The sequence below is a fragment of the Garra rufa genome, chromosome 12 (genome assembly GCF_049309525.1).
Source record: "Garra rufa chromosome 12, GarRuf1.0, whole genome shotgun sequence".
Taxonomy (NCBI): Eukaryota; Metazoa; Chordata; class Actinopteri; order Cypriniformes; family Cyprinidae; genus Garra; species Garra rufa.
Genome location: NC_133372.1, coordinates 40,031,701 through 40,049,196, shown reverse-complemented (window position 1 = coordinate 40,049,196; position 17,496 = coordinate 40,031,701). Strand labels below are relative to the sequence as shown.

At 37.0% G+C, this 17,496-nt stretch overlaps 1 protein-coding gene across 1 annotated transcript; it reads right to left on the bottom strand.

Moving 5' to 3' along the window:
* Positions 1-8,535: 8,535 nt before the first annotated feature.
* On the bottom strand, positions 8,536-11,579 carry mych (myelocytomatosis oncogene homolog). Its single transcript, XM_073852288.1, has 3 exons — positions 11,389-11,579; positions 9,951-10,496; positions 8,536-9,862 (listed from the first exon to the last, which is right to left on the bottom strand). The coding sequence occupies exons 2-3, from the start codon at positions 10,483-10,485 to the stop codon at positions 9,303-9,305; spliced, it is 1,095 nt and encodes a 364-aa protein (XP_073708389.1). The 5' UTR covers positions 10,486-10,496; positions 11,389-11,579; the 3' UTR covers positions 8,536-9,302.
* Positions 11,580-17,496: the final 5,917 nt, after the last annotated feature.

Below are 17,496 nucleotides of genomic sequence, written 5' to 3'. Positions count from 1 at the left end.
TATATATATATATATATATATATATATATATATATATAACACACACATGCATTTTGAAATCTAATTACATAAATATTTAGAATGTTTACGAATGTAAGTATTTTGAAAGAGCTTTAATTACTCCATAAAAAATGACATAAATATTTTTATTTTATTAATTACATTGAATTAATTTTCTGTTTTAAAATACCTAATACCTTAAATATCTTATAAAATATATTTTAAAGAATACATTTACATATAGATAGATAGATAGATAGATAGAGATCTTTATATGTGCCCTAACCTCTCTGCATGTGTACGTACATGTGCTGCAGGACGTTCCTGAGATGACAGACATGCACACCTACAGGAGCTTAGGGGTGAGGCCCCCCATTGCGAAGGAAACTGCCCGAGGAAAGGCCTCATGCTGGAGGCAGAGGGGCCCGGCAGCTCCCTCAACAATGGAAGTTCTTGGAAGATTCTAGGAAGGTCCTGTGATTTACGATTCATCTTTTTTTTCTTGATAGGCAGCATGAATGCCACTTTACTCCCTGTTCACTTTGAATCCCAGAGCGGTTTCTCAAAAAAACATGTTTCTTCGCGCGCATGTGAGAGCGTGATACCAGTGCGACCCAACCGGTCGAGCGGCATTTTGGCGCCCTCGTAAAATAAAAAGAAATATATTGTGCAAAAGGGGCTAACGTGTCAACACAAGCTTTTATCATTCCTTTGTCAGTTTAAAAGCCTTTATGTGAAATAATCTTTCCGACACAATTCGACATACTTGAAATAATCCACATAAATTCCATTAATGTTTAAAGACACCCTATCAGCTTCTACGCCTAATTACCCCGCCGCTTCTCTTACTGTGACTGGACTCTCATTATGCTCTGAGGGCATGAAGAAAAGGAGGTTTAACAACCACAAAAGAAAGGACCTTCTTATGCCCTGGAAAGTGGATACACTGTGACCTTTAACCTTTGGGGGATTAGGCTTCATTAGGGGGTGACCCTAAAACCTCTGTTCACCCGTATGCTCATCTCTCTGGGATTAGAGATCTTTGACCAAAAGGTCTATGGGCATTTAAAAGCAGGTTACTAATGTGTAGTGTGTGTGTTTCTAGTCTGACTGTAAAGAATGTCACAAATTTAATTTAATTCTGTTGTGATCAACTAGTCTAGATGCGTTCTGTATATCATTATACACAAAATTTGAGTAAATGTCAAAAAATACGTTTTTTTTATTTCATCACTTATCCCAGAACAGAAGGACATGGATTGGAGATCTGTTGAGTGTAGATTATTATGCACTTAAATTGGGATTAAAATAAAGCCTCTTTGTTTTAAAATTGCAGGGAAGTTTCTGTCAGTTCCTTAAACTGACAATGAGGTTTAGTTGATTCTGAGTTGATAAGACTAAGTGTTTTGGCGGTGCTATTGAAGCTGAAGTTGCTGCTTTGACTGTTTGCTAGATCGAGAAAACAATACATGAATGATCTATAACTGAAACATCTAGATAGCTACTTGCATGGCAATCACAACATCAGTTCTTGAGAGACATAAAGTCAAATGTGTGACAGTATGACGTATAGTTTATCAGTTGAGTTAATGAAAGTGAAATAGTGTAGTGAGTCATTTATTAAAACCTGTTAATTAAAAGTAACGGTTGTGCTGTTGGTAATAGTAGTACTGAGCTGCTGTTGTGAGATAGTTGTTCATGAGTCCCCTGTTTTTCCTGAACAGTTAAACTACCTGCTGTTCTTCAGAAAAATCCTTCAGGTCCCACAACTATTTGAACCCTTTCCGACATTGACTGTATGATTTTGAGTTCCATTTTTTCACACTGAGGACAACTGAGGGACTCATATGCAACTCCAGAAGGAAAAATGATGCATTAAGAGCAGAGGGTGAAAACTTTTTGAATCTTTTTAAATGGATCAGGGTAAATGTAACGTATTTTGTCTTCTGGGAAGCATGTAAGATATCTTCTGTAGCTTCTGAAGGGCAATACTAAATGAAAAAATATGATATTTAGGCAAAAGTTAGAAAAATTTACACATCTTCATTACGTTCAAAAGTTTTCATCCCTGGCTCTTAATGCATTCTTTTTCCATCTGAAACATCAGTAAGCATTTGAACCTTCTGTAATATTTGCATATGAGTCCTTCAGTTGTCCTCAGTTTGAAAAGATGGATCTCAAAATCATACAGTCATTGTGGCAAAGAGTTAAAATGATGGATTTTTCTGAAGAACACCAGGCAGTAAATTGTTCAAGAGAATACACTGAAGGGACTCATGAACAACAAACACTAAACAACAACAAAGCAGTGGATCTTTCAGGTAACAACACAGTATTAAGAATCAAGTATGTAAATTCACCAGGGTCATTTTTATAAATTCACCTATTATTTTCTCTTGTGGACTATATGTAAACGTCTTTTATGTGCAATATCGTATTCAGGTCAGTACTAAATAAAAAATAGCATGCATTTTGTATGATCCCTCTTATTTTGGTAAAATAATTTTGCGGTTTCTGCAAGGTGTATGTAAACTTTTGACTTCAAATTATAAAGACAGAGTCATATTTGTTTCATGGACACTGGCATTCAAATGCCATTGATTTTTTTTCACAATGCAGTGTATTTCACAGTGAAATAAGATACTTAGGTGTTGCATGAGACAGGTTTCAATTGGATTGTAAAAAGCTATTTGTTTAAGGCGGGCAGTTGGAAGGAAGAGGTTGGGAAAGTTGAATACTTTTTAATAAGATTGCATGCAGCCAATGAATCATGCTTAATAATGTGCCTTAATAGGGTCAATTTTGACTTTCTATTGCATTCATGTAAGTAATACTGCCCTGCAGTCCTTAAATGAAAAGTTCAATCAAAAAAATTAAATTCTGTCATTAATTACTCACTCTCATGTCATTCCAAGCCCATAAGACCTTTGTTCATCTTCAGAACACAAATTAAGATATTTCTGATGAAATCCAAGAGCTTTCTGAGCCTGCATGGAAAGCAACGCAACTGAAACTTTCAAAGCTCATAAAGGTAGTAAGGACATTGACTACGTTTACATGGGCACGAATAATGCGATTATTTCCAATAATCAGAGTAAGGACTAAATCGCAATATGTTTACATGTCAAGAGCAAAGTTCTTCACTCCGGTTTACATGGAATTTCCATTATTCCTATTATTCATATTGTCTGTCAATTGAATTGCATTATGTTCATATCGCGCAAAGTCAACAACATAAACTCAGTTTCCTGAGCTCCCTAAAAGTGTCGCCTTCTTCGCCGTCGTCGTTTCTAATCTGCAGGCATGCGCTGCACCAGAATATTTTCTCTAACGGGGCTAACGGGGGGCTAGTCCAATATGTGGGGGTGCTAAGAAAATAATCAATATTCGTGGTGTAAAAGTTACTTAATGAAGAAATTGTGTCCTTTTTTTTAAAGAAAAGCATACACACCACATTTAACAGAAGTATAATTCAAATTTTATTTAAAACAGTCTTTTAAATTATATTTAAAACTGACACGAACGAAAAAAATAGAGACAAACTTAAAACAAGCCCTGCATTCCAGCCCGAGCCCGACGGGCAGCAGTGAGCGCGCCTTCAGCGCATTCTTTAGGAGTTCCACAAATCCGCAATCAAGAGCACATGAAAGGCTAACGCATTTGCCTCACGATTGCCTAAAGATTCCTGTTCCTGAACAAGAGAGCCCATTCCATTTTTTTTTAATAGAAAAAGCACATCAATTTGTTGATATTTTTTGAGGGCACGCAAATATACATAAATCCTTTACAGTTAGGAATTACACTTACCTTTACGTGCAAAAAAGTCAGTGTATTTTAAGATGTTTGCAATGCAAGTGATCACGCTTGCTCCTTCATGTCCAGTAAACTACCTAAAATGAAAATAATTGCAGGTAATAATTTACTCACTTTAGTGACATTCCAAGCCTGTATTTCTCCTGTAGTAACACAAAAGAAGATATTTTATTTATATTCTTGAGATATTTTGAGTTTCAGTGAAAGTCAATAGGGTAAAATACAGTTTTGGAACCCATTGACCTATTGTATGGACAATGCAAACAATAGAAGAAAGTCAAAGAGCTGAAAAACAGAAGGGGTACGTATATGATGACCTAATTTTCATTTTTGGATTAAACTACACAACTTTTAAAATCTGAAAAGATTTTAAAACACAAGGCATCATACACTCACTGACTTAGTAAATAGTTGCAAATGAAAACCTAGGCATTAAATGCCTGAGGATCACACACTACCAGACTTTCAAGTTATTCCGAACACAGAAGCATGCACCTCATTGCTAGGAGATGTTCTAAAATCAGCTCAAAATATAGAATAGAATCAAAGTGTGTAGCCAAAAAACTGTGCCTAACATGCACTGAGATTTTCCAACTGGCCAATATCTGTAGACTGGCTCTAACTTTAGTCAGCTTCGCTCTGACTTGTCCAGACTGCAGATTGGGGCAAAAATCCAACCTGATCTCATGACGAAAACATACCAGTGGGAACTTTTTAGCTGGGACATGAAATACCTACTGCCATTTACGTTTTGTGATATATGCGATGTTAAATGTCCACTGAGTGGCACTAAAAATAATCCCACCCCCCCAGAACAGATACATATGGTACGTTTTATGCGACGTTGGTTTAGTCACTACAGTTCTGACTTGAATATCCATTGAATGGTGCAATAACTCAGTGCTCCATGACGTTTTAAAATAACGTACCACCTGCACTACACCTAAACCTACCCGATAATATGAATAAAAGCTAATGTGAAGTAAAAACGCAATCGCAAGCATGCCATTTTAGCTTGGTTTTCTCTCATCTTCAGCTCTTTCATTGTGAGTTATGATTTTGATGGGATTTGTACCCAAGGATTCCGCATCCTAAGTCCAGTTCTGTGCCAGCTGAACTACCAAGCAAGCTTGTTATGTCCAGAAAGCGAAATATGTGGAGCTGTAATCAGAACTGTGTACGAAAACAATTACAAGTGCTCGCTGTTTTACCGCCTCTAGTGTTCATTTCTGTTGGAAACTGCAGTGATGTCTACTTAATGGCATGTTTTCCACACAGGTATGTTTTCATTTTGAGATCAGGTAGCAAAAATCTGTTCATAAATTGTGTGTAGTGCTACTAGTGCATTCCAAACATATGTAAACCAATACTATTATTAGCAAGGCTTAACTTAATGGGGTTTGTTCCAAATGACCTCTTAAAGACACTCTCTATTAAAAACTCCATTTGAGTGCAGTTGTGCCATTTTCTAACGGCCGGGAAGATGTTGCTGTGGAATCCACTAACTTTAGCCCTGTGGTTAGTGTGTGGTGTCTTCATAAATCATCTGCTGAACACACACATGCATTGATCTATCCTCAAAATACTTTCCCAGCTCCACACATGCATCCAGGATGGTCCCCTTCCACACACCCCAGAGGGTGTATCCCGGCCTCAAACAGATCTCACACCTGTTCTTGTCTACCACTCCGAACAGCCTCTTGTGTCAAGCGTAGCGTCTGGATTTCACTGGCTATTTGGCATTTTTGCGCCGAGCCCTTGGGTGCTTCGTTGACTGCTAGCTTTCAAAAAGCAGTTTTTCTGAAAACAGCCAGCAGTCTCAAAATCTAATTAATGTGTCAATCACTTATATAATTCCAAAGGTGCATCACTGAAATAACTACTTGTCAGTTGTGAATGTTAAATTCTTCCATAAATCATATTTTAGTAGTATAAGTTTGGCATTTCCAGCTCCATTCATATGATGTAATGCTTGCAATTTCATCTCTTTGGCATGAATTATTCTAATGAAGGAATGTGTGTCTGTGACCTTTATGGTCAGTATATTCTTTAAAGAGGCTGTTTGAGCTCTAAAATCTGCTTTCATGTTTTAATGACAGTAGGAAGGCAGTGAAACGTCCCAGCGCAAACATGGCTCCCGTCTCTTGTCACCTTCCTGCGAGGGAACATATGGCCAGAGACACTTTAGTGTGATGAAAGCAAACACAACAGTGTCAATCCACATCTGACCAACAGGCTAAAACCCAAACGCTGATAAAAACACTTTCACACAAATCACGAAATGTCAAGACTGATATGCGGTGACATATCTTACGGGCTTGTTGAAAAATGTTTCATTTGTTTGTTTTTTTATCTTAAAAACAAAGGGGTTTTCACAGTGAAACATTCTGAAAAGAATGATTTTTCCAGCATAAAGAACCTTTTGTGGAATAAAAAGTTTTCATGTATGTTAAAAGATGTTCATGGAATGATCAATGCCAGTAATGAACCTTTATTTTGAAGTGCATATGAATGCATACGTTTATGCATGAAATTAAGATTTTTAAGCTGTCACTCCATCTCTTGAACAAACCCAATATGCAAAAGCAATACAGAAACGGTTTTCTCATGGTTTCTCAAGCACCAGCTTTCAAAGAGAAGTGCTTGTGATGGCTAAAGCAGATAGATTTCATCTCTTTTCTTGTCTTTGTCTTTTTCTGTCATTTACGATCAGACCTGAGGTGATTGTCTGTTTTATTGCAAGACTTCAGTTTAAAGATGAGCTTTTGAAACTCTGGTATCCTTGTCAGGGCATTTTCTTGCCTCAGGACACAAGCTTAACATGCTTAACATGCACTGACGTGTGTGTTCAACCCTCCTACTGATGTTGCAACTTTTGATCTTAACGTTCACAACATTAGGTATGAAATTTAATGGTTGACAAGAACATTTTTCAAAACATTTTTCTTGAACCTATGCAACTAATTGGGAGAATTTTTTCCCCCCAGATCTCATATTTTCCGTAATGGTCTCGCTTTGGTCTCTTTAGCACCTCTCTGTCTACAACTTCAGAACGGTTCAGGGGCCAGTTGTCTGGATGACAGCACATTTACATGTTTAAAGACTGAATGCAGACTTCACAATGCAGATTGTCAGGAGACAAACCTTGCTTTCATTCTCTCCAAAGCATCCGTGACCCAACAGGTTTAAGCACAAAAGATGAAAGGAGAGTAAGTAATGGAGGACTAAAACCCGTTCTGACACTTGTTGCAAAACTGTCAGTGCTCAGCCTTGGTGTTCTGAAGGGAAGCGATAAAGGTCACTTAAAGTCCACAAGTTGAATCATTACAATATATATGTTTTCAATTGTGCTTTATTCCTGTCATGGCAAAAATGAATTTTTAGCATCATTACTCCTGTCTTAAGTCACATAATCCTTCAGAAATATGCTGATCAGGTGATCGAGAATCATTTCTTCTTATTATCAGGGTCGAAAACAGTTGAGCTGCTTCATATTGTTGTGGAAACCGATTATTTTTTGCAGATGAATAAAAATATAATTCTTGAAAATATACACCAGCAGTCAAAAGTTTTTGAACAGTAAGATTTTTTATGTTTTTTAAAAATAATGTATTTTGTTCTCCAAGCCTGCATTTATTTGATCCAAAAACAGTCAAATTTTAAAATAACTCTTTTCTATTTGAGTATATTTGAATAAATGTATTTTATTCCTATGATTTTAAAGCTGAATTTTTATCATCATTACTCCAGTGTCATGATGAGCAGAATGTTTTCACATTGATTTGATGAATAGAAAAGAAATTAAGATTTTAAATGGTATAGTGTATAATGTTACAAAAGCTTTTTAAAAAAAAATGTTCTGGATCTTTGGCTCTTTCTTTTCATCAAAGAATCTTAAAAAAAATCAGAATATTAGAATGATTTCCGGAGGATCATGTGACACGGAAGACTGGAATAATGATGCTTTGAAATCACAGGAATAACTTGCATATATTCAAAAATATATTCAAACCATTTTAGTGGGTTTTTTTAGTGTTTTTGCATCAATAAATGCAAGCTTGGTGAGAAGAAGAGACTTCTTTAAAAATCTAACTGTCCAAAAACAAATGTATTTTTAGACTTTTCATTAAACGTTAAATGAATCACAAAACACTGCTGCTCTTCAAGAGCGAACTAGGGCAGTAAGTCAAATATTTACCCACAGTGCCTCTGGCATCAAGTGTTTTTGAATACTACTATGAATTTGACTTTCAAATATTCATTCAGATAATTACAAATTACGTAATGAGAAATGACAGGTCCTGTAATGCCTTCAAAGCATTTGTATGGTGGGAAAAAGGAGGGAGAAATATGTTGAGTTTTTACTGGTCACAGTAAAGTTTTTGGTTTATGCATTAAAAGTTCAGTTTAGGGATTCACATGGGGCAAGTTTGTGCTCAGTGTTTCAATGCAGGAACTCCTTCACTTCAGTTATATTGACCTGCTGCAATCAGGCCCTTTAGACATTCAACAAATGTCAACCCTGCCACCCCCTCATCTTGACCCGAATTCCATCACTCAAACATTCCTGCTTTTGTTTAAAGGTTTTAGTCTTGTGCAACTCAATTTCACCTGTGACGAAACCACACCCTGAAATCTTTAAGCTGATGTACCTCTGATGTGATTTTCTGCATAGTGCGAGTAAAATAATAGATTCAAACACAAGTCATCTTGCTCATTCTTTATTACTCTATAAAACAAAGTGCAGTTGATGAACAGAACTTTTTTTTTTTTCAAAAACCTGCAAAAGAACCAAGAAGAAAAAGCCTAAATAATTTATAATACATAATTAACAGGTGGTATTTACATGAAAAAAAAATACAAATTGAAAAAAACATTTTATACAGTTGCCATTATGAAGGCAATAAAACAGCCAGGCGTCTTCCTGGTAGAGGTAGATAAACATAGAAATGAGAGGGAACATACAATAACTGACAGAGTAAAGACACATGGAGTCAAACACAGAGTGCGATTCAAATTTGAATACGCTCCACAACTCCAGACCTCAACAATACGAGCTATGCATGAACATGAATCCAATATAGTTTATCTTTCCAGTCTGAACATCAAATGCAAACTTCAGTCTATAAAAACTTAATCATCTGCTAATTACATTCAACCCCTTATTTTTGAACATCCTTTGGAACCAGCCCAAAATATAACAAGAAATGTACGCCTAGAACAATAAGGTAGAATGTGTGAGAATCATCTAGGGTGTTTCTTTTAAGGCTAACTATGCTTTCTGATTATTCATTCAACATACAGTATATAAAAGACTTTCATATTAAGACTCAAGAACTAAATGACTTCTTAAAGTCACAACACTGAGAACGTTTTCTTGCATTGACCATGCGTGTTTCCAAACGGAACTTAACGATGGGGAAAAAAATCCACAAGTCTTTACAGTCAGTCACAAGTGTTACACCTTGTTATTTCTTAGTCCAAGACACTCACAACCTCTTGAGCTGCCCCAGTCTGGCTTTCAGCTGTTCTTGTCGTTCTCGAAGTTTATCTCTTTTCTGCGTCAGTCTCTGGTTTTCTGTTTCCAGATTTCTGATGCTTTCCTTCGCCCGCTTTAAAATCACCACTTTGGACGCCTTGTCGTTATTGGACAGTTCAGGAACGTTGTCCCGTAGCCTGAGGAAGCAGTTCTTTAACTCGTTTCGCCTTTGCCTCTCCATCACGTTGTGTGTCCTCCGTCTTTCTTCCTCGTCCTCTGTGTCCGCCCCCTGTCGGGAGGCCAGACTGCGAGAGCGTCCCGTGCTCTGCGCGCTTCGGTGGGAGTCTCCAGACCCTCGGGAGCGTTTGTGAGGGGGCGCGGAAACCGGGGAGGGTGGGGGCGGAGGAGAGGCGGGCCGCGGAGCGGCGTAGTTGTGCTGTTGTTGGATTTCAAAGTGACAGCGCTTGAGAGCACGCTGCTGCTCACGCCGACTGTCCTCCAACTGCAGCTGGTGTTGAGAGCGCGTTAGCGTGCTCGACCGCCGGACGGTTACAACATCAATCTCCTCCTCTGTGGAACACAAATAAATGTTAAAATCCAGTTTCAAGAAACTAACATCCGTCATTACAAAATAAACTTTGCATATCAAAACACTCACCAGAATCGCTTGTGGATGATTCTCCTCCAGTGGACAGCGAGCCATAATCAGACGTGGACTCGATCTGCTCCTGGCTGTCCAGCGGTAAGTCCTCGCTCTCCAGAGCTTGACAGGCGAGCGCCACATTGTGGCAGTCCAACGTAGAGCCAGCGATTTCAGCAAAAATCTCAGTGTCAATATCGGAGAGCAAGGGACTTGTGGAGAGCACCGCTGAGAGTTTATCCTCGATCGGTTTGTCGCTGTGCCACAGGCAGTCCTCCGAGAGCGGATCCGAATCTGCTGCTAAAGCGCTGCCGCCGGTAAAGTTCCAGTCCAGCTGGAGAAAGTCGCTGTCCTCCATTAAAAGTTCGGACACTAACTCCAACTGATCCACCGTGGATAAATTCTTCGCGAGCCCCGGTTTCATCGGAGGGGATTGGGGCGGCGTGGGGATGGACTGCAAGTCCTTCATGAGGTTCAAGCAAAACTCGTCGTCAAACAGCAGCGGCTCGGAATCGCAAAACCACTCGTGCGGTGGAGAACCAGAGTGCAACATCTTGGCAAAACCTGTCGGAAAAGCGCAATCCTTTAAAATGAGAGACAACGTGCATCCAAGAGTAAAAGTCCACGCAGCTTTTTTTGCTAAACGGCCTGCGAAGTGTTGTTCTCATGCACTGCCGATTGTAAAATTTCCCGGCTGGCGCGTTCAATTTTATTCATGTTTACAATGGTGGCTCCACCCATGTGGGCGGAGCTGACTGGCCCGTGCAGTGATGTCATGAACAGCTGGAAAGGTCCCTCATGGAGTTTTTGTTCCACGCCAAATTTCTCACATTTAAAAGTTTAAGTTAACTCATACATTTGACTTTTTGAAAGCTAATCAAAAATGAGCTAAAACATGTTTTAGGAATTGCTAGTAAAAAAAAAAACTTTTTTGGGGGGTCAGTGTTACTGATTATGTTACTATTAACTTTTGTTAATATCTTCAAACATCTCATTCCTATGGCATTTTATTAAAGTTTTTTACTGAAAGAAGTTTTCAACTTCAGCTATGCTGACAAAACCGGCTTTAAAAGTTTTTTATTTTTTATTTATATCTGCAATAATTATTATGATCAACTCCTAAAACAGCATTTAAAAAGAACGAAGCTTTTATACATTATAAAATGTTGGCAAAATTATGTGTACGTGAACAGACAGTGAATGAAAAGCTTTAAGCTTAAGCTTTTTATAATTTGCATTAAAACGCAAATCAAAAGTCATATACGATCCACAAAGCATATAAAGGTTTATTAACGCAACTTTCCAATACGCCTTCACTAATTTCTTTACTAGTAATGCACTTCCTGCACAAGTAAGCGAGGGGTTCACGTAGTAAAATCATATGGAGGAAGCCGGTAGACAGACCACATGCACGACAGCACTAAAGCAAAAAAGCAAAAAAAAAGTCACGCCTTACCTTTTTTCACAAATGCTATGGCGAATTAAATCGATGAAAAACGTCGGTGTGTTTAAAACAACTGTTTAAAAAAATATTTTAAAAACGTCTGAAAAACCGCAGAACCTCTTTGCGGCATGTCAGAGCCCACGCGGACCGAAGCTGGCAGTGGGTGTGGCGACGGATGGAGACCATTTAATTTTAAAGGGCGATGTACTGCTCTAATTCCTCCGCGAGAAAACTCGCGCCAAAACTTAACCGGCAAATGTTGAATGAAAACCTTTTTAGTAATCATGCCTAATTATACTCTGTGGCTTGATATTCAATAAAATCCTTCACGGAAAAGCGGCTGAACAGCCGCGGAGGAATGAGGGGGATATAGGTCGGACCTAGCCTCCGCTGGTGCGCTTGTGCACTCAATGAACCGTGCAATTCCAAGAAAAAGAAGGGGGGTTGTAACTCACACACGTGTGCGAGTGTTCACAAATGCCGGCTCTGGTTTGCTATAGCGATAGTAGTCTATAAAAAAAGAGAGAAAGAGAGAGGGAGAGAGAAAGAAAGAAAGCTGCGATCACGTTTTGCTGTGGTCTGTTTTGGCGCGTAATGTATGTATACAAGAACATACTGTTCTCAAACAGACACTCCTTATATACACAGCTAACAGATCAACCCGCGACTTAAGGGATAGAAATATGAACTTTAGGCATATGAGGAAGATATAGGCGTTGGTTACATAACAAAAGAATCGCATCCGGCTCAACACGTGCTGAGGTAACCCCCCTTTCTCAGGTGGCGCGAATGATTTATGAGTCTCCCGCGAATTCAACATATGGGCGGAATCCTGCATTCTTTGCGACCGCTGACCTCAGAATGCAACAAAGGGAAAACAGAATTCTCATACACGTTCAATGTACAGTCTGAAATCCTCTACTTCTTAAACGGTTTAAACAACATTTATCATTTGTAATTGTTATATATGCAATTTCCATGACCTTACATTAAAGAGATGATATGGGAGTTGTGCACTTTTATAAACTCATTTGACAATATTCAAGTGGAATTTGATTTCTTTTCAGCATTATTTAATGAACAAGATCATATATGTTATTTATATACCTTAAAAATATATGTAAAAATTTAAATGTAACAATTTTCTTTATTCAGGATGCATAAAACATTAGGTAAATGAGCACAGATGTAAATCACACTGCATATCATTGATTCAAAAGGACAGAACTGCATGTATTTTGAATGTCCTATAAATGTTGCCACCTAGAGGCCACTGAATGAGGCTAGTGTACCAAGACCCAGTGAACTCCAGATTACGACATTGCTCAGCTCAGCTCATTTCCCATCTCAGCAGCCGCCCCAGTATAATTTAACCTCTCTATATTAGAACCAGGCCTTTTACACTTTGATCTAGAGTGCTTTTCATATTTGTGACCCTGAACCACAAAACTTGAGATATAAATATGCTTTCCATTGATGTATGGTTTGTTAGGATATGACCAATATTTGGCCGAGATACAAATATTTAAAAATCTGTAATCTGAGGGTGCAAAAAATCTAAATATTGAACCTTAAAAGTTGTCCAAATGAAGTTCTTAGCTATGCTTATTACTAATTAAAAAATTATTATGTAGGTAGGAAATTTACAAAATATTTTCATGGAACATGATCTTTACTTAATATCCTAATGATTTTTGGCATAAAAGAAAAATAGATAATTTTGACCCATACAAAGTTAAAAGAATAATGTTTGACTTTCGACTTTAGGTAATTTTGTCATATGTCAGATTTATCTGGGATAGGCCTTCTAGAGAAAGTTGATTGACCAGCTTTCATGCGGTTTGTGGTGGCAATGTGTGGTTGTTAACCTCAACGGGAGGCATTTTGTAGTCCAGGACTGTTTAAATGTCTTGCATCACTCACTTGTGTTGCTTCTAGCTATCTCTAAAATAACTCCCATATGTTGTCCAGCTACATGTTTGAGACATGGAATTTAAATGGCTTGTGTTCATTCAACAAAGAATCCCATTGTTTGTAGATTGCCTCATCAGCACTGCTTGAAGAAATGTTGCAATTTTAAAGCCAAAGCACTCACACATTTCTAATGAGGAATTATTTTTCTCTTATCAAGTCTGTATAAAAAGAGAACATGTCTAGACAGACATCCTAAGATAAGGTTTGCAGACCATGTTCCCACACTGTCATCTTGCTAACAAGCAGTTTACTATCCCCTATATGTGGGCCATTCTACAGACTTGCTGCAAACTTCTGTCCCACAGTCAAAAAACACATTTAAAAAGCATTTAATTATTCAAATCTTAGATGTTTATTAGGATTCTTCTATTATCTATAGAAACACACAATAAATATTAGTAAGTAGTATAAAATCATAATTTATTGGGTACTTTTAACTGGGAAGTGGCTGTCCTGAATCCTAACCCACAAATTTCAACTTATCAAATTGATGTTGAAAAGTATTTTTTCCCATTGTTGTTTTTAAAAGTTTTTTTTTTAAATTCTTTTAAAAGGTGAAGTAAATTATTTATTTTTTCTTTGTGAATTATAAAAACTAATGTAAAAGATGTGTCCTGCATTTTTCATGTCAATACTGAAATGTGTTTTAGTCCACTGGCTGAGACTGATTTTAAACTCATACATTTATGATCAGGAAATATTCATGTGTCCCTCTCTCTTAGCTACAAGGTGTGAGTAGGCTAGAAAGGTCTCATCATTTTGAAGTAAATGTGTTAAAAAGTTTGAAAAATCTGTGTGTAACTTTAAGGAACAACACTACCAAACACCTTTTTATGCAGTTAGGCACTTTTTTGGGAGTTATATAAAAAACAGTTAGTTCTTATATGTATACCACTGTTTCAAACTATGCTAGCTAACCATACTGATTAGTATCTTTAAGCTACAGGTTCAAAAAAATCTGAAATTGTCAAACAGTCACGACTGAAACATTTGGTGGCGTTTCAGTGGTGACATCTTTGTTTTTTGGGTGTAACCCCATAGAATTGTCACTACCGAAACAGTCACAACCAAAACATGTCATTATTGCTTCTGTAGTGACAAAAAATGTGCAGTCACTACTGAAACATTGGGTGATTTGTCAAAAATAAAGTATACTAAATTATCAACTAAGATGTTATGATAGTTTTTGGTTCAGTGTGTATTCAAACTATACAATCTTAACTTTGAAATCAATATGATCAACATTTAGTTTTTTACAAAGAAAAACTGGATATAACATATCTCAAAAATTACACTTGAAATATTGTTAAAAATGTAATTGTTAAGGATTTACATTTGAAAAAAAATTATATTTATATGCATACAGTCAAGCCCGAAATTATCCATACCCCTGGCAAATTCTGACTTACAGTTACTTTTATTCAACCAGCAAGTTTTTTGTTGTTGTTGTTGTTGATTAGAAATGACAGACATCTCCCAGAAGATAATAAGACGATGTACAAGAGGCATCGTGGAAAAAATTATTACTCATCTTTTATACCCTTTCATACCCTTCTCAATAATCAGTAGAAAAGCCTTTATTGGCAATTACAGCAATCAAATGCTTTCTATAAATTCTGACCAGCTTTTTGCATGTCTCCACTGGTATTTTTGCCCATTTATCTTTAGCGATGAGCTACAACTCTTTCAGGTTGGAGGGTCTCCTTGCCATCACCCTGATCTTTAGCTCCCTCCACAGATTCTCAATTGGATGAAGTCAGGACTTATATATATATATACACATATATATGTATAAATGTAGAAAATCTAGATGTAAGCAAACTCTTAATAGGTCAATATAACCCTTCTTATTAAATAAGTATTATTACTGTGTTTCGGTGGTGACAAATTTAGGGAGAGGACAATTATTCCAAAACTTTATGAAAATACAATATGAGAATTAACTGCACAATTGCTAGAAATGTGAACCTTGGATATTGATATGGATAATGAATCATCATTGATGATGGATAGACACATGCATGTGTGTTTCTACAGTGGATAACTGCACACTTTTGCTTTTGTGAATATGAAAGAATGACAAAGCATAAAGCATCATAGTAATAAAAAAAACAGCATTAAATTCACTAAATATTTTGGCTTTATTTTTTTGAGCATTTAAAATATTGATGACCCTTTATATGGCTTTTAGCGATTTTGTATAGGAAGTTTAATACTTTTTTTGCCTCACTTTTTTGCAAATGCTTTCTTAAAAAACAAATTTAAAAACAAGTTTGAACTGTGTTTGTACCAGCTTTTAAAACAGCACCCTAAATTGGGAATAGCATACTATTCTTGCTATTTTCACCTTATAAAGAAATGGCAGAAATAGGTAGCAAGTCATTCCGACTTTGGCCCTTCTTGCTTCTCGTGACCTTTAACCTCGCTGATTCAGCTTGACTCAGGATGGACAGAATTTTTTTGCACCCAGTTTGACCACAAGGTGTTGAAAGTGAGGTGTACAATGCCATATTGTGGTTGTGCTGTTCCCCCTTGATAATATTGTCATCTTCAGCGAGGGCCGCCGGTGCAGGAAGAGAAAGGAGATAACAAGAAAGACACCACCCAACGCTGTTCTCTGCAGGCAATCAAGCATTGCAACACCAGCGGCCACAACTTTCCTTAGAAGCGTGTGGTGTGCGGGGGGGAAGGGGATGTGTCATAGTAAGACTTGCCTGTAAATCGGTGATAGTAACAGTTTTGAACTGTGACAATGCTGCTCCTCAGGGGTCCTAGTGAACATCAACCACTAATGCTCCAGCATATCTGAAGTCGCAGACTGTAACTGATATCTCACTGGAAAAGGACAATTCACTAGAAGCAGATGGAATCCTCTTCCTGTTACTGAGTTACCTTCATTCTTCTGTAGCTTGTTCCTCTTTCGCATCTAAGAAAGTGTGGGAAGCATTTAAACAGGCCTTAAGCACACAAAAGTGCAAACTTACAGAAAACTTAGGAAATAAGAGTACAAGTCAATCATTTCACCATCAGGGTCAAAAAGCAGGGTGTATGTACATTTTACTTCCTTTGCTGTTTTGTAGTGCGCTGATGCATGAAGAAAAATTGTGACCCTGGACCACAAACCCAGTCGTAAGGGTTTTTTTTTTTTTTTTTAATTGAGATTTAAACGTCATCTGAAAGCTGAATAATTAAGCTTTCCATTGATGTATTGTTTGTTAAGATAAGGCTATTTGAAAATCTGGAACCTTAGGGTCCCCAAAAATTAGAATATTGAGAAAGTTGCTTTTAAATTTGTCCAAATGAAGTTCTTAAAATATCTTCATGGAACACGATCTTTACTTAATGTCCTAATGATTTTTGGCATGAAAGAAAAACTCATTTCAACCCATACAATGCATTTTTGGCTATAAACCTGCTCAACTTAACAGTGGTTTTGTGGTCCAGGGTCACATATAAGCATTAAATTGTTTAGAAATATGCACTTTACTGTACGTTTAAATACATCAGCATTAGACAATACATTAGGCATCGCTAAATAATAACTAACAATTAGCATGGCACATTTTTAATCATTTTTTTTCTCTTGGTTTGTAGCCTATTTATACAAGTGACCCTGGACTACAAAACCAGGGTCAATTTTTGTGAAAACTGAGGTTTATACATTATATAAAAGCTAAATAAATAAGCTTGCCATTGCTTTATGGTTTGTTAGAAATGAGCAAAAAAAAAAAAAAAATCTACATATTGAGAAAATTGCCTTTAAAGTTGTCCAAATGAAGTTCTTAGCAATGCATATTATTAATCAAAAATTAGGTTTTGATATATTTATGATAGGAAATTTGCTGAATATCTTCATGGAACATGATCTTAATATTCTAATGGTCTTTGGCATAAAAGAAAAATCTATAATTTCTGAAGTGAGCATATTTTCATATATGTAGAAAAGAACATTAACCAAGATGCTGTAAAAGTATTCTTCATTCATATTTGCAGTACTATAAAAAGATAGTTAATACTTTGAGGTCACAGATTGATTTAATCTCAGATGTGATTAGTGCTAGCCATTATATTTAAACCCTAATGATGTTGAAAAACGATACAACAGGTTGAGTAAAACTGAAAGCATTCATTGATAAAGTTTCAAAG